General features: G+C 40.2%; 2 protein-coding genes and 1 pseudogene across 3 annotated transcripts in view; 2 read left to right on the top strand and 1 right to left on the bottom strand.

Moving 5' to 3' along the window:
- LOC110065851 (gelsolin, cytoplasmic-like) overlaps window positions 1–10,796 on the top strand; it is a 20,132-nt gene extending 9,336 nt beyond the window's left edge. The window contains exons 13-27 of the mRNA XM_089272875.1: window positions 364–467; window positions 749–886; window positions 1,065–1,151; window positions 1,514–1,585; window positions 2,140–2,253; window positions 2,709–2,792; window positions 3,233–3,294; window positions 3,851–3,944; window positions 4,164–4,256; window positions 4,346–4,390; window positions 5,481–5,546; window positions 6,227–6,352; window positions 7,223–7,306; window positions 7,917–8,045; window positions 9,555–10,796. Of these exons, the coding sequence (XP_089129001.1) occupies window positions 364–467; window positions 749–886; window positions 1,065–1,151; window positions 1,514–1,585; window positions 2,140–2,253; window positions 2,709–2,792; window positions 3,233–3,294; window positions 3,851–3,944; window positions 4,164–4,256; window positions 4,346–4,390; window positions 5,481–5,546; window positions 6,227–6,352; window positions 7,223–7,306; window positions 7,917–8,045; window positions 9,555–9,668 (1,412 nt within the window). The 3' untranslated portion in view covers window positions 9,669–10,796. The remainder of the gene's footprint in view (window positions 1–363; window positions 468–748; window positions 887–1,064; window positions 1,152–1,513; window positions 1,586–2,139; window positions 2,254–2,708; window positions 2,793–3,232; window positions 3,295–3,850; window positions 3,945–4,163; window positions 4,257–4,345; window positions 4,391–5,480; window positions 5,547–6,226; window positions 6,353–7,222; window positions 7,307–7,916; window positions 8,046–9,554) is intronic.
- On the bottom strand, window positions 10,406–18,212 carry LOC110065924 (uncharacterized; annotated as a pseudogene). The gene is made up of 4 exons (XR_016201839.1): window positions 15,332–18,212; window positions 14,456–14,779; window positions 13,787–14,074; window positions 10,406–12,739 (listed from the first exon to the last, which is right to left on the bottom strand). The product of XR_016201839.1 is annotated as an uncharacterized LOC110065924 (transcript).
- Window positions 18,204–20,268, top strand: LOC110065818 (uncharacterized). The gene has a single exon (XM_020772986.2). It carries the CDS (start codon window positions 18,322–18,324, stop codon window positions 19,138–19,140), a length of 819 nt encoding a protein of 272 aa, XP_020628645.2. The 5' UTR covers window positions 18,204–18,321; the 3' UTR covers window positions 19,141–20,268.

Raw genomic sequence — 20,268 nt, 5'->3', positions numbered from 1 at the left:
GAAGTTTGAAGTTTTATATCCCATATTGGATAAAATGTCTCGATGCTTTGTCTTTGTAATCAGGGACAGAGATTTAGAGCGGAGGGGAGAGGGGAGGGGATTGATGGACTAGCCACCCCCCTTTTCGGAGAAGCAAAAGTCAAAAAAAAAAATTTTAAAAAAAAGATTGATGTGAATATTGTGGCAGAAATAAAGGCATACACACCAGATAAACACTCCAAAATTTGCAACAAAGTTATTTTATTGATCTTTTACAAGAAATTTGAAACGGACCTATTTCAACCAAAAGTTTGATACAAGTTTGTAATTTGTTCTAAAATAATTTAAATTTACTTTTTGGCTGATTCATTTTCTTACGCAAAGCTAAACAAAGTAATGAAAAGTTTGATGCCACTCAGCTGCACGATCGAGAAAAACAGAAACACAAAACAGAAATCCTACCAGACGATGGAACAGGAGACGTGGAGGTACAAATCAATTTATTTGACGTTTTTATACTATAAATTAATCTCTTTTTGTTCAGTCTCTCAGCTCAGTGGCGGATCTTCACGCATTTGCTGACATTATTACATTTATTGTTTTCAAATTTATCATTGCCTTGAATACTGATTTTAGTAATTTAACTCTATTGATGTTTTCTTATTGAATTTGTTTACTTTCTTTTGTTTACTTACCTCTCTCTGCATACCTACCTACCTACCTACCTACCGTGCTTTTACTTAACTGACCAATCTTCGCTCGTTCCCAGATCTGGCGCGTTGAAGACCATGACCTATATCCTCTGGAGCCAAACTTACATGGAGTGTTCTTCAGTGGCGACTCTTACGTCATAAAGTATAGCTTCATGGCTAATTGGAAGAGGCAAATAATAATCTACTTTTGGCAGGTAGTAATTTAATTGTTTAATTTAATAAATAAATTAGGCAAGGTAATTTACCTGTAAAGGACACGGGTCGCATTTCGACGCGCAGCAAAGAAGCCAGAGTTGGATTCCCAGATAATACGGACACAAGTTTATTGAAACTCGTTTTTGCTGACTACCGTTTTTTCCTTATTTTTGTTAGGGAACAAAAAGCAGTATTGACGAAAAGGCAGCATCAGCAATGTTAGCTGATCAAATGGACAAAAAACTAGGAGGAATAGCAACACAGGTTAGCCGGGGAGGAGTTAAGTAAGGAAGTACGTATGGGTTATTGACCGAGCGTGAGGTCAAGATGGCTGGATATTGGCCGTGAGTTTTTCTGTGTTTATGGACCGAGACGGAAGGATGAAACCCGGCTTAAATCCAGCCAAGTTCCGAGAACACCATTGGTCAATAAAGGATTTATTATATGGCATCAACAAAGCCATGTTCTTACTTGAAAGGGCGGGCAAAGTATCACCATGAAGTCCACTCCGGTAGCCAATCACAGCACAAGATTTGGTTCATCTTGCCTTTTCGCGGAGCTAGCCATATCAGAATTGACTTTCCTAACTGATCAAAATAATGAAAGCTCTTTACTTTGTGTTGCAGATTCGAGTTGTACAAAACAAAGAACCAGAACACTTCCTGAGAATGTTTCGAGGGCGTTTCATCATTCTTGAAGTAAGTATTCATTTAGATATCACCAAGTTTTATCAAGGTAAAGATCAATGATCAACAAGAAAAATGTGAGAGAGTAACTTGTAGCTAGTCGCTCAAGGTTTTAGCACTATGGTCGTTCATGTGATGTAAAAGACGACCATTCAAGGTTCAGTCATGAATAAATTGAATACATTGCACGTCTGCATTATTACTTTTATCACAAAAAGCAATAAGTTACGTGTAAAGAGCATATCAGGGTCGTAGCCAGAAAAAATATGACTGAGGCATGCAATGTCCATGGTTAAATTCTATTCCAAGGTATTTGACAGTGTTTTATTTTACCCCTCAAAAAAAAAAAAAAAAAAAAAACACCAACAAAATCGAAAAAAAAAAAAATAGCTGAGGTAAGTGCCTCGGTTTGCCTTATACTGGCTGGCTACGGCCTTTCCCATCATAGTAGCTTCAGAACATTTCCGTTAGGATACATTAAAAGAGCATCCTCGTGTCTACCTGCTGTGCTTCACGGGTTGTTTAACATTATCAGTATATTTAATAGCGATCAATTTAATTTACAGGGTGGCAGAGGAGCTGGATACCGTGCTGGTTCAGAGGAGGATACATACGACCACGAAGGCAAGAGAATGTTTCATGTTCGTGGTTCGTCGGACATGAATGCTAAAGCAATGCAGGTCTGTACTAACTCCAACGCAAAATCTGACAGTTCATCTGTTGAATTGGTGTTCTGCTTTAAATGTTTTCAACTGCGCAACCGTACCGGAACTAACATTAAGTTCATTATCAAGTTAGAAGCTCGTGCTACACGAAGGCTAACACTGGGAGCGTCCATTGTTTCACTCGACACACCGACCGTCACTTAACCATTATCAGCTCAGCATTGACGAACAAACTAAGCAGTTTCTTAAATTAGTAATAATTGACTTATTAATTTATTTTTAGGATTAGGACCATTTCTTATTCCAACAAGCAAGTGGTTTTGTTAATATAATTTTTATTGTTCTAACTATCTTAACTTAAAACGAAGAGTTTCCAAGATGTACAAAGCCGGTGATTGTTACTACGTACATTAAAGCGACGAAACTCTTTTACACCTTTACTTTCATGTGTTTGCTTCTAAACATTTCAGGTGCCTCGAAGAGCTGCCTCGCTGAATTCAGGAGACATGTTTGTGTTGGAGACTCCTTACGTGGCCTACTTGTGGAGAGGAAAGGTTACTACTCTATAAAGTCGTTCTTTGAAAGTGTTTTCAATTTTCCTCTAGTTAGCTTACCCCTGTAACAATGTTTCCTTGTTATAATGGAGTGGACTTATGATAACGTCCGTGGAAATTCTGCGTTCTGATTAAGCAACAGAAAATGCAAGGTGGAAGAAGCAGAGAGGAAGAACCCACCTTAAACCCGAGTTGTAAACAAGGAATTAGACAATCGCCTCTGGTTTTTATTTCTTACGATACTGATCTTTTATTTCCCCAGTGAAAACAACAACAACAACAACAACAACAACAACAACAACAAACAAACAAGCAAACAAACAAAAATAAAAATGCTGGCAAAACTACTTGATATGGTCTCCATGGTTTCTTTATTGAGCAACACTGTACTTTTTGCAGCCCATTCGGTTGATTGAGTGGTTCGTTTCATTTTTCTATAGGGAGCATGCGCAGCTGAAAGGAGGAATGCCAGACAGCTAATCGATTACCTTATGGTTGGAAGGTACAATGCTAGCCTTTTGAAAAACTACGGTTTTGCACTTTTATTAAGTCGATGTACTGTTCGCTGACTGCTGATCGGTAAGGCAGGTTACGGGATAGCCATAGGTACGAGAGCACATTTCCCCCCCCAGATTTTAAGGCGCCCCTAATTTCCTACGTTTTTCAACGTTGCAGATCGTTCCTCATTGCACGTAACCTGCAAAGATTTTTCAGCAGTAAAAAGAATCGCCAAGCTGCTCTTTTAGTCATCTGCTCGTTTCAAAGCGGACATGCGTTAAAAAATTGGGTTTTTGCAGGTTAAACTGTTGCTATCAATAGTACCGCTTTAGGTCGAGAAATGTGACCATATGATATCTCATGTTATCCCATGACATCTCTTGTTATAACTTGTTCAGAAATGATTCGGCATATTTGTTTGATACTTTTAAGAGACTATGATTTAGTCTCTTGGTACTTTATTGGCTTAATATTAGTCCTTAGAATCGCGAACCGGGCCGAAACCGTCAGTCGCAAACTTAATTACAAAGCTATTACCACCCGATTTATAACTTCTTTAGGGAGGTGGAGCCAATTCGAGAAGGGAAGGAACCGAAGACATTTTGGGAAGCTATTGGTGGATACGAAGAATACTCTACAGGGAAACGTATGGAGGTAACAGCAAACTGATAGAGGTAGATTCGAATGCAACAGTGATTTCCTGCCAAATACGGACGTGTGGTTCATTTGTGCACGCGATATGCCGTAAAATACTTTTTCTTGTTTGATCAGTATTATTTATTTCAGCAAGTTGTACACTTTTTTTTCACTTGGAAGCTTTTTTTCAGTGACATTAATAAAAATAATGAGCTTACCTTTTTATTCGTTTCCCAGGAAGAAAAGCCCAGCTACCCACCTCGTTTGTTTCAATGTTCCAACGCTTCCGGCGCGTTTAGAGTGGAAGAGATATTTGAATTTTGTCAAGAGGTAAATATGTCGATTTGTTTTTCACTTCGATTTCATATCACGTTTATTTACTTGGCTGTAATGATAAGTGTTGCATAATTTTCTTGTAGGACCTTATTGAGGACGATGTTATGTTCCTGGACACCTATGATGAGGTACAGTAGTAAAGAATGTTCAGTGCAAAAGTGTCTAAACAGGTAACAGAAAAAGGCGCTTTCCTCTATCCTTCATAAAAAAAGCCGTGTTTTCAAACAACCATGTTTGAAATTTCTAGTATGGAGTTCAACAAATTAACATCAGTTTTTCATGCGTCTGTCCTGTTATTGATCATGAATTTCGTCATAACATTGTCAAAGTAGCTGTTGATCAGACCACGATGCGATAGTCGAGTGGATCCGCAGACTACTTTGATAGTTGTATGACGAAATTCATGATCAGTAACAGGACAGACATATAAAAAATTGACCTCAATTTGTCTTTTTTTTTTACAGTAACAAAAAGGTAGAAGTTATAAATTCATGTGTCTGTCCACTTACTAACAATGAAAATTAGCCAATGAGCGCACGAAAACTTCTGCAGTTACTGTAAAAGATGTGTGTCAGCTGGTCAGATAAAAAGGGGTAGATCAAGTCTTGATCTAAGAAGATACCGAAGTCATGTTCGTTATTTAAAAGCGTTTAAGCTCAGTTTTCACTGTGGAAATTGACTTTCGTCTGAACGTTGAGTGTGGAATTTTGAGTGGAAAATGAGATTATTTAACAAATAAAGAAGCCTAAGCCGTCTATTACACTGTGATAAAACAATTCGGGCATTTGAGAACACGAGCGAAATGTAGAAAAAACGAGCCGTAGGCGAGTGTTTTCTACATTTCTCGAGTGTTCTCAAATATCCGGAGTGTTTTATCGTAGTGTAATACATGGCTTAGGCTTCTTCATTTGCTTTATGATGTAGAGGTAATGTGGCAAAAAACAATAAAACACGCTTTTTCTGTTTTATACTCTGATAAAACATGGTTTTTGACCAATCAGAGCGCGTGCAGGGTCCTATATGTATTATAAAGAGAAATAAAGTTCTGTGTAAAAGTTGACATTTTTCTAGTTTGTTCGTTTATCAGTGGATCATAGCTCTCGCGACGAATAGACGCATGAGATTTCTGCCAGATATTGCAATAAATGAAGTGAATTGTTTTCTGAAAAATGAAATAAGTTTTGTCTATTACTGATTCGATCCTTTTTTTCTCCTCAGGTGTTCGTCTGGATTGGAGATGGAGCAAACGAAGTGGAGAAAGCTGAAGCTGTTACCGTGGCCATGGTAAAATTCAAAATTATTCCACGAGCGCGCGTTGGATATGAGATGATAAATAACCAACGAGGCGTTGGCTATATCTTCTCATATCCAACAAGTGCGAGTAGAGTAATTGTCTCATTGAAAACGCCCGCAAAATATGTAAGAAAACTAAAATGAAATAAAAATAAAAACGCCCAAAAAACTTACGCCCACGCTTACCGTAATTGTAATGCATGGCATAATTGCTCGTTCACATACCATGATGGCTAAGCCATTGAAAACTCTTGAATTGCATCATACAATGATTAAGTTTTTAATGATATATTTCACAAAGCAACTGAAAATGCTCTGCTCACCCTGATTGGTCAAAGGTTCGAAGATACGCCTCTGGCGCTGGTTGGCGCTGACGCTGGTTTCACGCTTAGGCGCATGTTCAAATTATAACGTGTACCTTTGCCCAATTGATTGCATTTTTTCATGAAACAGTTGAAAGTCAGTTGATGCGTTTTGTGCGAAATGTCTTTGAAATTTCACGATCGACCGTGAAATTGAGGCAATAGAGGTGATATTTCTCTTAAGTGTTCCCTTTATCATGTCTCGACTGCGTCAGTCCGTTAAAATCCTTTGTAACATTTGGCAAGTGCGATAACAGCTAATGCAATGGTTTTACGAGCGTCCTCTGTTTTTTTTTCCTCTTTCTGAAGGACTATGTACGATCTGACCCTTCTGGTCGAACCTTGGATGATACGATGATAATACAGGTTAAACAGGGATACGAGCCTCTGAATTTCACTGGACACTTCCAGGCCTGGGACCGAGACAAATGGAGCGTAAGTATGCTTATTTTATATAATTACTGTTCTTTGGCCTAGTTGCTCCATAATGAGTTAAGATAGACTAGGTTTAGATCGACTGGCCAAAATTGGTTGTGAAGGAAGCGAGCGAGCTGGAATGGTTTTCAAGAAGTTTAGTCAGGGATAGGGTATAGAAATCAGACAGTTTTTGGTCTAGTGTAGGGTATGATTTAGCGGAAAAGTGGTCGGTGTATAGATAATTTAGTCTGGGATAGGGAAGGGGTTTTCGGTGCCTAGTCTACAAAAGGGTTGCAAAATCAAGATGATCATGGGTAGGTTGAGGGTTTCAGTGTCCCAGCGGCACACCTCTACCCAATGATTTACAGAGTACCCCCCTCGGAATGAATCTAGTCTGACAGGAACGTCACGGTATCGCTGAATGACGGCATTTGGTAAACATCACTTCACGAAAAATGCAGAGGTCAGAGGGCTCTGGTGAATGCGATTAGCAAGGTTTCGAAAATACCAAAACAGTCTATTAGACCGTATTGGACTGGAACTAGCTTGCAACTGAGGCTAATGCCGGGAGTCTTTTCAAATGCAAATGACTTTGACCTCTTTTTCATGATATTCCCCGCATGAGCCTCCATTTCAAGCTAGTTCCAGTCCAATACCGAGAATACGATAATGGTCTAATAGAATCCAACAATTACGAGATACAACTGGAAATGGCTTAAAATGTCGACACTATTTGTAACTTTTTTTGTTTGTTTGAATTTTTCATTATTGTCAGTGAAAGAATCGGCGATTTGTCACTTAACCCAGTCGTTCCCAATGTAGATATTAGGGTCTAACTCAGTGAGACCTCACGGTATTGAGTCCTTTACTTCTCATCTCCACTTTCAGGAAGGAAAGACATATGAAGAGATAAAACAAGAAATGGGAGAGGAAGGCATCAAAAAAGTGTCCGAGATACGAATAACTACACAGGTAGGCTCGCAGTGCAAAAATAACAACCGTTTCTTTTCTTTGTTTCGTTTTCTAAATTGTTCAATTAGCTCTCAGTTCCGAACGCTTTTAATCTCTAAACTCAATATATCAATTTCGTACAGTGAGTACCGTATACCTCTTTTAGTATCGGTTTCGAGAATTTGGATGTACATCAAAACCGCTCTATTTGATGGACTTCATCTGTACAACATTAACATCGTGGGGATAAAAATGGTTATACCTCGCAACTCAAATACGATTTTCCGAATGGAGGAGAACGTTTCACGTGTCGTGGGTCAAAGGTCACTAACTTCCTTGAACGAACAAAACTCAATAACTCCCTAGAGAAACAACAACTTGAACTTTCGACTGGCGCGTGATCAAGTCGTTCACCTTGAAACCGCGGCCAATTTTTTTTGTGCTGGCTTACGTCAAAATTTTTTTGCAGATTTTTTTCTATTTTTGAGTTGGGAAATATCACAAAACACTTAATGACTGACCCCAAGGGAAACTGAGTTTTATTTCTCCTCGACCTCAATGTTCTGGGGAAAAAACTGAGGGCCAGTTATTAAGTGATTAATGTTTTCTGATCTTCATTACTTTGTTGTAGACTGTGAAAGCAATGAATAACAATAACAGTGGCGACTTCACTGAAACAGATGGTTCTAGCTACTCGTATGAAGTCTTGGCGCAGCCATCTCATCTTCTCCCTGGAGGAATCGATAAGACAAACAGAGAGGTATTACATCATGTCTTATACACCCTATGCAAATATGGCGGAACACTCGCTCGTCGTTCGGGACGAGTTGCATAAAAGCGAGACTAGTTCTGACAATGCTTCCCCAGAAAAGTCTTGCCTCGTCGACGATCTGGTCTGTTTTATTTCGCTATGCCTTCGAGTTTTTGTGTTCCTGAATGTCACCAGAAGGGACAGAAATTGTCCAACGTTCGCTTCAGTCTAAGGGAAAATAGTGGATCCATGCAATTCGTTGTGACGAAGGAAGTGAGTTCACGATCGCCGTGGAAAGTGAAGTTTGTTCACTACATTTTCAGGTTGGAAGATCTTAGAAAATCGTTTAAATGACGAGCTTATGCGGTGTCTGGTGGTGTTCCAACACGATTTGCTTGGCCAGCACTTTCCCCACGGTAAAGAAAAGCTCCTCTTGAAATACATTCTCTGTCTCAAAAGAAGAAGACAATTAGTTGTCTACGTCCGCCACCACTTTACTCAGACCGAATTGCACGAAACAAATATTACGGTGGAATCACCAAGGGAATGAACTTCAACTGCTCCCGTCATTGAAACATTGAGCCAAATGACAACGACTTGGAGCTAAATGCGATCGGTGACACATATTCTAAGATCTTCTAGCTTGAAATGTAGGAAACAAACTTTTACAGTTCCCTCAGCGATCGTGAACTCCTTTCCTTCGTCTGTTTTCCCCTCAGAGGCGAACAGGGAAACTAAAAAAAACTTTCTCTCCTGTGGAAGATTTCACTCCCTTCTGGTAGCATTCAGCAACACAAAAACTCGTAGGCATGGCGAAATAAAACAAAGCAGATTATCGAAGAAGAAAGATTGTTTTGGGGAAGCATTGTCAAAACATAACACCAAGGCCCTACTAGCCTCGCTTTCACGTACGCAACTCGTCCCGAGCGACGACCGAGTGGTCCGCCATATTTGCATAGGGTATATTAATCACGCGCGAGGGTCGTACTGGGGAAATATCGGGTAATATGGACCGAGTACATCGAGGTCCGTACAAAAAAGATCAACGGCCAACTTTCTTCCGGTGCAGCCCCTAACAAGCTTGCTGAATTGAAATTGTTTAGAAAAAATTCCACAACTGCGTGACTGGAAAGACTCCATAAACTTCAAGCGCGGTTCCGTTTACTCATGGAAGGCATTTAATAAAAGTTTTTTGAGAAAAAAAAAAAACAAAACAAAACAAAACGGAAAACTGAGTTGGAAGTTAGAGAAAAAGTACCTTGTGTAGGTAAATTATTTTAGAAGAGTAAGCCCATGAAACTACAAGAAACATTTACATTGGCTCTGCGGGATCAACTCGACAGTGCTTGACAGAATACTTGGAAAACAATTGGACCGACAATATATCAATATGTTTATTTGGTTATTGAACCTCTGTACTGAGTTGGTTGTGAAATAAACTCGTACAAATTCTCCAGCCGATAAGAATGACCGAACCGCGAATAAGGCGATGTTGCGTTTTTTTCCTCTTTCTTATAGCGTTACTTGTCAAATGAGGAGTTTTTCTTGGTATTCGACATGGAGAGGACTGAGTTCGAGTCTCTACCAAGATGGAAACAAGTGCAGCTTAAGAAGGAAAAGGGCTTGTTTTAGTTCGCTATAATGAATGACACGAGGCGTACAGCTCGACGTAAAACACTTGAGCTGATTCAGAGGAAAATGATCTTAGGCAGCGTCCACACTACGCAGGAGAAATTTGAAAACGCAGCTTTATTTTATTCAGTCAGGCCCACCGTTCACACTAATCCGTCATGAAAACGGAGCTTTTCGAAAACGCTCTTCAAACCGGAGGAATTTGAAGACGCCGGCTTTTCGTTTTCGTGTGGACGGAAAACATTTTGAAAACGACGGTGTCACGATGATCAGGTGAATCAGTGTGAATTCTCCCTTTTCAATTCCTCCTTCGTGGTGTGGACGGGGCTTTAACTTTGTCATGGCCGTTTAAGAGAATGCAGTGACAGGCATAAATTAGCACTTAGTTTACGAAGACTTTCCCATGAAATGATAAATTGCACGAAGGGATCGGAGTAATGAATGCACATAAAAGAAAATTAATTGCTTAGCATTTATTTATAAGGTATTCTATGCGGCTACTACATCGCTTTTTTAGTACGCAATTTTGCATATAAAAGCTGGCGTATCTTAATCTAACAAATTTCTCGCTAGTGGGCATTTCATTTTTATACATTTATAGCTGCAGAGGTTTCAAATTTTCAGCGCGATAATCTCGGGGGAAACCGACGTGGGTGCTCGACCAAAATTTTGAAGAGAAATCCTGATCCTGCTTTGTGGGCGCGGCTTTTTTTTTCTTTTTTTTTTTTCACTTCTAAGAGGTACCAATTCTGAGACAAAATTAAAATCCAGTTGGTACTGCGAAAGCTCCCGCTATGGACCTCTTGAGGCTGAACAACCTAAGAGGTACCAAGACTACTTCTGTATCCCCTAAATGGTACGAAGAGCACCCCCCCCCCGTCCTTTTTACATGCGGGCCCCCTCGAGGGGTAACCCGGGCTTAGGTTGAATGAACAATGACAGCTTTTTGTCAATTCAATCGAGGTTATCTGATCAATTTGAATTTTCTACAATATCGACCAAACGATCTCAGTAAGACATGCATTTTAACAAATTGCTTGACATGCTTACATAATCCCATTTTGACCTGATAATTACAGAAAGCTAGATTTATAAACAGAACTTGAAATAAAATAGAAATTACATTAATTTCCGCGAGCCTTGTAGTACATAACTTGCTATCAAGCAACATATCGAAATGAGGTTACTGAATACATAACTTTTGATCGTTAATTCAGTAAAATTCCAGTTTATGTAACCTTTACACCAATGATTGAATTAGGATTCAATTGATCACAAGAGACTTTTCAAGCTGGAATCTCTCATATGTCTATTCAATTAATTTAATTAGTTTTTTGTACTTATTACCAAGAGAGACCTTATAAGCGTTATTCCTAGGGAAATCCAGCTCAAGTTATTTTGAGATCCGTCACGGTTTCGGAAATTCCAGGAGTGTCTAGGAATAGCTGCCAATCCCTGGGGGTCTTGCATATAAAAAAGTCTGGGATACTCGTTGAAAAATTTGAATTAAACCCCTAAAGCAGACCAATGTGGGTGTGGTTCAAGCTTTATTTGACCCCTAAAAGGTATCACTTAAAATGGAACAGGCCTCTGCTGTTCAGGAAAGGAGCCCGCGCTAGTATCACACATTTTGTTAATTTTTGGCCTTAACATCCCGTACCCCGTTTATTCCAGTTGCAAGAATTAAAGATTTTCCTACTCGATATCCCGTATTATCTGATCTAAATATCCCATTAATTTTTTTCCCCAATGATCCTGTATCCCGCTAATTTTGTATCTAAATATGCCATATCACAAAAAGCGATTATCGTTGTCATTATCATCAAGTCCCTACGCGCCAGTAGGCGCATAAGGCCGAAAACCAATGTAGGACCTGGTAAATATTCAATTCATTCAAGAATCTTCACTTTGGTGAACAACGCGTTTTGGATAAACTATGCGTTGTAACATTTTAGTTTACCAAGTGTATAATATCCTTTTTCTCCGCTGCCCCCAGTATCTCCAAACCTGAGTTCGGTTACGGGAAGAGTTGACTTATCTGTCAGAATCCCGCTGTCTTCTCTCCACACATTTTCATTCGCATCACAGTTACAAGGATATCTTGATGACGAACAAGACTTGCTGACTCCACATGCACACTTTTGACTTCCCGGGGTGCCCCTCCCCAGTAATTCATCTTGGCGCCGTCACGTGACACCCACCAGCCATAATCGTTTTTATTGCTGTCTAACAACACTGATCCATAACACTCTTACTTTATAAATTGTTCACAGTTTGTAGACACGTCGATAAGGCTGACGAGCTGTTGTTTGCCATAGCCATTGTACTTTATTTTTCGTTGAAAACTACCTGGACTTTCGGTCCCACTAACCAAAGCTCGCTCCTCACTGTCGTGACTGATAGCTGTCACGCCGACTCCATTTTTGTCACGCATGTCGCAGTAAACAGCGAATGGTGCCAACCCACCCGGGCTGATGTAATAAGTTTTGCTAACTGAAAAGCCCGCTTGCCTTATGTCACTGCATGACCCCAGTAATATAACTCGGACGGTAACATTGATTGTCCGCACAGCTACCAAATTTCGTGCATAACAGGTATAAATACCTTGATCGACATGATATGCTTTCTCGATAACGAGCGAGCCGTTTGCCAGCGTCCGGTGCCTTGCCGTCAGTTGCTGATCTTTTGCTCGTGACCAGGTGACCACCACAGGAACATTTGTACTGTCGGCCTGACAAGGAAGAATAAGTGTATTTCCCGTCAATACCGTGACATTTCCTGGCGGGCTTGCAGTGAAACGAAGCTTGGGAATTACAGTGACACTGGCCGAAGCAGTATCGAAATTAATTACATTCTCAGCCCTACACGAGTACGTTCCGGTGTCCGAGATTTTGAGGAATTTATCATGAAGTTGTTGCTGTCAACAATGAACCTCTTGGTATCCAAACTGGATCCAAGTCTTTCCCAGCTGATACTCGGTCGAGGATGACCCGTCGCTGTACATGTTAATAGTAGATTACCGCTTTCTTCTACCACCTGCGATTGTGGCCCTTGAGTTATTTCGACTGAAACTGCAAAAGACCGTGGTAGAGTTAGGTGAACAGAGAGCAATGGCGAAGTTTGTTTCACCAAATGTTTTTATAATAGCCCTTTGACGCCCAAGTGGCCATATACGGCCACTTAATGGTCGTGCTCTTTGTACCACTTGTGACGTCATCGATTTAAATGTCACCAGATATTATTGATAAGCAGATGGTAGTGCTAGGCTAGGCCTTTCCCTACAATGGTCAGGTTTAGATATCGACGACATTGCCGACGTCGCAAATCGAAAAACAACGTTATCCGTTTTGGTGCAAAAACGGTGGTAAAATGGTCCACTACGCCTGTGATTGATCAAGGTCCATTTCTAGGCTTCGCCCATAATTAACATCCAACTTTTCACGGCAGCCAGAAAGAACATGCAACGCAAAAGGTAGCCAGAGTAAAAGGGCCGAGGAAAAAAAAAAAGGAAAGGGGCGACAAACAAAATTGAGAACGGTTGATGGTAAAAAAAAAAACCTCCAATTTTGGCTTATGCGCGTGCCTAGAATTGAAATATTGCTCAATTTTGTACGTAATCCTCGAAAAAGCTCTCCTTTTGGTTAAAAAAAAAGCAAAACTTAAGCTTATTTAGCGTCATGGCAACCAAAAAACCTGACTAAACGGTTAAAAACGGTATTTTTTGGCGAAAGTTTGGTATTCAAAGTGTTAAACATTTGAAACACATTAAAATGTGTTTCTGGCTAGCTTTTGAGCTGGAGCATGTCACCATTTAGTTAAAAACTGGAGAGCCGTTCTTTCCTGCGTGCAAATAGGAACAGGCCACTTCATTGGAACTTGGGTGGTCTTACAATGAAATTAGGCAGATTATCTACGAAGTGCCCCAACTAGACACTGCCGTTGAATCACTGCATACTGAAAGGTGCTGACCATCTGTTCACCCTTTCAAATGTTGAAATACCCCTAGATGATGCACCGTAAAGTTTGGCACAAACATTACATAGCACTTAGTACTTTTGGAAATTTAGTACAACTCGAAAATGCCGTGGAAATATTATTTTTGAGTAGTAAACATTCACCTTGTACTGTTAGATAGGCTGTGGCACTGTCGTTGCCAAGAACGTTGACAGCTGAGCATGTGTAAGTCCCGTGATCAGCATACGTCACATTCGTTAGCAGCAATGTGTCATCGGATTGAATCACGTGGCGGTCGCTCGTCAGTAAGTCTCCAGCACGCGTCCATTCTATTACAGGTGTGGGAAGCCCCTCGGCCTTGCATTGAAACGAAGCTGACGTGTGTTCACGAACGGTTAACGAGATTGGTGAAGTTGTCATTTTGGGAGCAAAAACTGACTGACCAGGGTCACCTGGGAAAAATGAAATGAAATTAATCAACCGTTTCTACAGAATGGTTAGGATAAAATATCATAAACGGGATTATAGATTTTCTCAACGGAAGATCAGAGAGGGTTGTGCCCGGTGATATATAACCTTCTACTGGGAATTGAAGGTCCCATCTAGTTGGACCCTTCTCTAATATAATAGGTAAAAGTTACAAAGACTCCGCATTCCTAATATCTTCAATTTTTCTCTTATTGCTATAGGATCTAAATTGGCATTGAAAATTAGTTGTCATTAATATTTTAAAATCTCTGTTTGTTAGGGTGAGGTAACATTATGGTCCCGCGCTGGTTGTCGCATAAGAAGGATTTGAAGTCACTATAGATATGATTTCTCTCTTGACTTACCTTTTTCTCCTTTTGTTCCATGTCTTCCCGCATCGCCCCTTTCTCCCCTGGGACCTATTCGTCCTGGTTTGCCATGGTAACCTTGCCTTCCCTTGTCCCCTTTCGCCCCTGGCCCTCCCATGGGTCCCGGCAGCCCGGGAGTTCCATTGTCGCCCTTAGGCCCCTGCAAACAGAGTTTCTCATCTCGGGCACAGAATGTGTTTATCATTGTTGAAAACACTTTTCTGATTTGTGTGGTGACCTCATTTTGAAGGATCGTTGGCTGGCGAAGACAAGCTTTTCCGTTGACGCAAAAGGTGACTTTTGAGGTCATCGAAACCCACACTGATCTGTAAACAAGAATTTATCATTATATCGTAATTGAAAAAGTGTAGTTTTCAGTTCTGGTAAGCTTTATTTTGATTTCAGCTGCGTCAAAATCAGAAATATACTATGAGTCACAATATTTCTTTACCCGAACTTCATATTGAACGTTTTTCTTTACTTGCCGAACTTCGATCATTTCATATTACAGTGCAGACCATAATTATAACATATCTTGTGTAACACCAATCAAAGAGTCTCAGGCATTTCCCGACAGCTCGTTACTGCCTGAGATTCCGTGATCAGGAAAGAGCTAGTGAAGCCGAAAGTTGATTTCAAATTGTTTAGTCTGTTTATATTCATTCCCACTTGGAATGCTAAATATTTATATCCTCTTCTGTGAAAGCTAAGTCTGAAAGAACTTCCTCGTGTTAAATCAAACGCAGGCAGTATGCCAGACCACAGTCGATAATACAAGAATGAAAAGTCACGTATATATATCGCGATGAAAAGTTACACAGTTCTTTGTTCAAGTTTTTGATCTGAATTCGAAATAGTCAAGAAATGCTATGCTTACCTTTTTCACTCTTTTTTAACTCTTCTGTCACGGATACATGAGTTAGCTTCTTCCTTAGATCACCCAAAGCTGTTTCTACAGACATGACGCGATATTCGAGCGCCGAGTGCCTCGTTTCATTTCGTATTATCCAAGCCGACAACACAATGAGACACAGCACGGATAGTGATGTACCAAGGATGCAAGAAAAACTCAACGTTGTTTTGTTAGACATCGCGGAAAGGAGCAAAATCCTTTCAAACAATGATTTGTTGGGCGAATTGTTTCAAATTTATCAGCAGTGGCATGTATTGAGACTCTATTGAGCTCGGGACGAAGAGGAAGTTGAAACTTAAGAGGAGAAATTCTTGTTGTCACAGCACATTCTTAACTTGTTGTTTATTAACCTACAGAAATTTTAATTTGCAATCGAGAGATCAACACCTTGTTCCTGCATTATCAAGATTACAATAGGAAATCTTCTCTAAGTATAGCTGTTGTCCTTATGTAACACTTTACTGGCACTGAATTAAAGAAGTATGATGCATTTCTACAGTCCCAATGAGACACTGGAATACTTATGTTTGTTATACAACGGAAAAATTGAATTATTTTCCACGTTATTCTCTTATTTTCCGCTCTGAATTCCCAATCGGACGGATTCGTTCGTTTACGTCTACCGTTTTATGCTAACTATATGGAGTGTGAAGCTAAAAAAAGGTGTTTCAAAGAAAAGAAAAAATCTGGAGCGAGATTCATTTTATCTAAAAGGCATTAGAATAAATCTACTTGGGTTCTATCACGAATGCCGTTCTCTTATTGGCTATACGCTACTCGCTGGGGTTTTATCACGAATGCTGCTCTCTGATTGGCTACGCTACTCATTATCTGTTCTGTTGTAGATAATGAGTGACACCTTACTATCCATCTAGGACATTGTGATCTGCAAATAAGGGACTTCTCGTCCAGCCCAAATTCTATCTTAAATCATATGGATACCATGAGCGCATTTTCGTATATTGCACCTAGACTGTGGAATGCCCTGCCTGATCAAATTAAGGACACGCAGCTCGCTCACTTCATTTAAGTCAAAAGTCAAGGCGCATCTTTTTAAACGTATCTATAAACTGTACTTACGATTATACTTAGTCCCTTTAGACCCTTTAGTTTACATGTATATCTAGTTGATTCATATATAGTTTTGTAATTCTGAAGAAGTAGCGCTATATAAGACTAAATCTATTATCATTACTACCAGTGTGTGCGGTTGTTAATAAAATGGCGGCCGCTTCTTTATGTTTTCGAAGTGTCCGCATGGGAAGAGGATTTTGAAATTTTGAACGACTAGTAGATCTAATTGCTAAAACAATAAGATTATTCACTCTCGATTTCTATGCGTGATAGTTGACTCGGGTCAGCTGCACCCTCTTCAACTATCACGCGATAGAAATCTATATCGGATAGTCTAATTGTTAAATAGACAACCTGCACCTTATCTGTTATTGGAAATAGTCATATCACAAAGTTAAGAGGTTTACATTAGGACAATTACAAATGGCAAAAATCGCACATGTAACATCTCCATCCTTTGTGTCAATCTCAAAATCATCCTGATGGCAACACATAAGTTACACACGATAGGAGAAAGGTTGTACGGCTAAGCTGCAAAACTATAATCCCCTTTACGTAATTAACTATATTCTTTATTCTCAGTACCTGTCTACTTGATAGTGTACTGGCATTGTAAAGAGAAACGACATGTTTATCAGACACTATTGGGTATCACTAGGACGGCCGAAACTGACGTGGAGAAGATCAGTAGCAAAAGAAATGAGAGAGCCTGGCTGGACCTAGAGCCAGATTCAGAGATAGGCAGCTGGAGGCAACATTGGACCGTATTGGTGACGGCTTCATATGTCAATTAGGCACGAAAGGAGATTATGTATTTCGGCATGCATGTATGCATTGGATATCATTCACGGGTTACTGTGACGGTTGAAAAACGCAACCTGTATCTTATCTATTGGAGTATTAGTTAACACTTAACATTAGTTAACATTGGAATATTAGTTAGTTTATTAGTTAGTATTATTAACACTGGAAGGGAGGAAAAATAAATGTAGATAGTCTAACTGTATACTACGACAAGGGTTTACCAAGCAGCGATTGCCAAACAAATTTTGATGTTATTTATCAAACCACAAAGTCCCCAGAAAGAAGATTTTCTGTGTTATGACAGACAGACAGTAAGTGTCAGAGAATAAAGGCCAACTGGCTAAGCAAGACAACCTCCTGATTAGTTCTTCATTTTCCGGTGGGGAGGAGGTGGGATGGAGTGTGCTCGTGTTTCATCATAACTAGTCGGATTCTTTTGCAAAAATAGATCTTTTTCCACGTCCTACTTCAGATCAGACCTCAGTAATCTGCTCCCTATATCACACCTCAGCCGGAAGCATTATAATACCAGTAATAGATAAATCTTGAACAGCATTTTCTCAGTACCCAACATTCAAAATCTGCACCCTTTCAGCGTGGCACACCTGTTTAGTCTACATATTGGAACACAGATATACTGATCCCCTCGGCCTCCCGCGTGCTGGGAGATTTAGTCAAACACTGTGAAAAACAAACTTCTCTCGCTTTTTATCCGCGGCTTCTGTAGAAAATATTGATCCTTAAATCATCTGCATTTAGCCTTTACGTGCGATTTCCGCTTGAGCCAATATTTCTGATTATTCTTTTCGGTTATGTGTACTTTGGTGAGTCTGGTGAAAAGCGGTTTCACAATGCATTGGTCAGTCATGTTCAGCTTAAGTAAGTATTTGCAAGCCACGTGGGAGGGAAAACCCCGCCAATTAATGAAGCGGCCGCGGTATAAATAGTGTTTGACCCAGGAACACACGTATTGTTTAGTGTCAATGACGTCACGCACCACTAATGCAGCCTAAAATACTGCGGTTGACAAATGATGTCAACTAGACGGAGCGCATGAGGAAAAGGCAAGTTGATGTGTTCTTTGATATTGTCCACCAGACGATTATCAGACGATGAGATAACTCAAGCCGCATTTTTGGCCTGGAATCAACTTTGCTATAGCTCAGAGCTCCTTCTCAAGGATTTCTGTCATCAAGAAACTCTACGATCAAGTGGAAGCGAAATAGCCTTACACGAACGCCTCAGGTGGTTTACAATTGACGTGTTTGCTCACGAGGGCTTCCAGAGCTCTTCCGCGATGAACGGCTATCGTCGACAATCTTTTTGTGGTTTTGCGCCTTCTGTAGAGAGGCTGAAGGATGAAAGATACGGCCGCGTCAAGACAAGGAAATACTCCAAGGCCAGTATTACGCATAAAATAAACTGGCCACCAAGCGAAAAAGACCTGGGTGTCTTGAGGAGAACTGTGTCTCTACCAGATTGTCAAGAAATGGCAAGGATGCACTCGAAAAGGCCAACGCGCAGCAAGGAAGCGTTCTCGGATCCCCCAGCAGGTGTCAAGAGAACCAGAAGCGTCTCGTTCGCTCCTGAAGTTGTATTCTTCACTGCGGTGGCCGACAACGATGTGGCAGAGTTAACGAGACTCATGCATAAAGAGGAAATCGATGTGAACCACCAGAGTCCGTCTGGACTCACAGCGTTGCATTACGCAGCCGCTGAAGGAAGTTTCGAATGCCTTCAACTTCTGCTCGATTGCGGGGCTGAAGTGGAGCTACTGGACTCGCAAGGGTGCTCCGCGCTGGATTTCGCGGTGCGTGGGGGGCATTTCGACTGCGCATCATTCCTTATCAAAGCTGGAGCCGAAATCAAGAAGATTGTAAATGGTTTGTGATGGCCGAAAGTGGAACATTGATTGCACCATGTTGTAATCAAAAGAATGCTGTGTGTTAATTGTTCACAACTTAAAACCCTATCTCTCATCGTATTGGTAGATCTAAAAATAAACTTTAGCCCACATGGCCAATACATACGTCTTGGAATTTTAAAGGATGGATCAGACGATTTTAATGAAGTATCCAACAGACCACAAGTCAATTTTTAATCTTCTTTTTTCGTTGCTCATGCCTCACGGATTTATTTGTATAGCTTAGTCTTGTGATATGCTTTTGTCTTGTAAAAGCCGCACTAAACATTCCTGGCGTGGTTAAATTAGCATCTGGTTTGATAATGAGACTTATTTGCACAGTAAAAAGGATTTACACGAACTAAAAGACTTTCAATGTGCATTTAATCAACCTCTGCTGTGAAAACCCGCCGGGGGAATCGTTTAGCTCCTGCTTGGGTTGATTCTACGCTTGAGCGCAGTTGGCTTCAAGCAGAAAGGTCAACCTTTAATGGCTCACGTGCCTGTAAAGGAATCACTAAATATTTGCGATATGTCAACTGCAATAAATAGCGTTGAACTTTACTAGAGAAGGTCACTTTTAAGCTTGTTTACACAAAGCTCGGCGCCGAAATTAAAGACGGACGAAAGGAAAACAAACTACGGATAGATCTTTCTTATGAAACAAGTCATTGGTATAGTTCCACCAATCAACCCTTTGTTTTTGGTTCAGTTTCGCAGAGAATAAACAGTGAAAAGCTTGTGTATTCAAGTAATTCATCGTTGAGCAGCTTTTGTGCCAAGGTTCTTTTATCAGCTGAACTGTTTAAATAGCTCGGCCATCAAAGGTGAAACAGGGTGAAAAGAGTCTGGTTATCTAGCTTTATCTGTTTTGTGCAAGTAATAACATATTGAGTGAATTCGTTTTTGTTCGTATTGTCTCGAAAGGCGACTGGAAAAGAATACTTTAACAACCTTTTTATCTTTTGTTCTCCAAGACGTCAAGAAGATTCAGAAATGACTGGGATAATTACGCTTGTGTTTATTCAAAATTGAGAAACTTTATTGACTTTTAGGCTCAGTTGTTTGTGCATTAAGGTCGGCAGGGAAATTGGCAAATAAAAAAGCATTAATCAA

This window comes from Orbicella faveolata, unplaced genomic scaffold (genome assembly GCF_042242905.1).
Source record: "Orbicella faveolata isolate gen_17 unplaced genomic scaffold, um_ofav_v1 contig_35, whole genome shotgun sequence".
In the NCBI taxonomy this organism is placed as follows: Eukaryota; Metazoa; Cnidaria; class Anthozoa; order Scleractinia; family Merulinidae; genus Orbicella; species Orbicella faveolata.
Note: the sequence above shows the minus strand (reverse complement) of the source record. Positions and strands in the feature narration are given on the sequence as shown.

Bases quoted from the DNA above. Each gene is read 5' to 3' on its own strand.
- LOC110065818 (XM_020772986.2), top strand. From the start codon at position 18,322: ATGTGTTCTTTGATATTGTCCACCAGACGATTATCAGACGATGAGATA.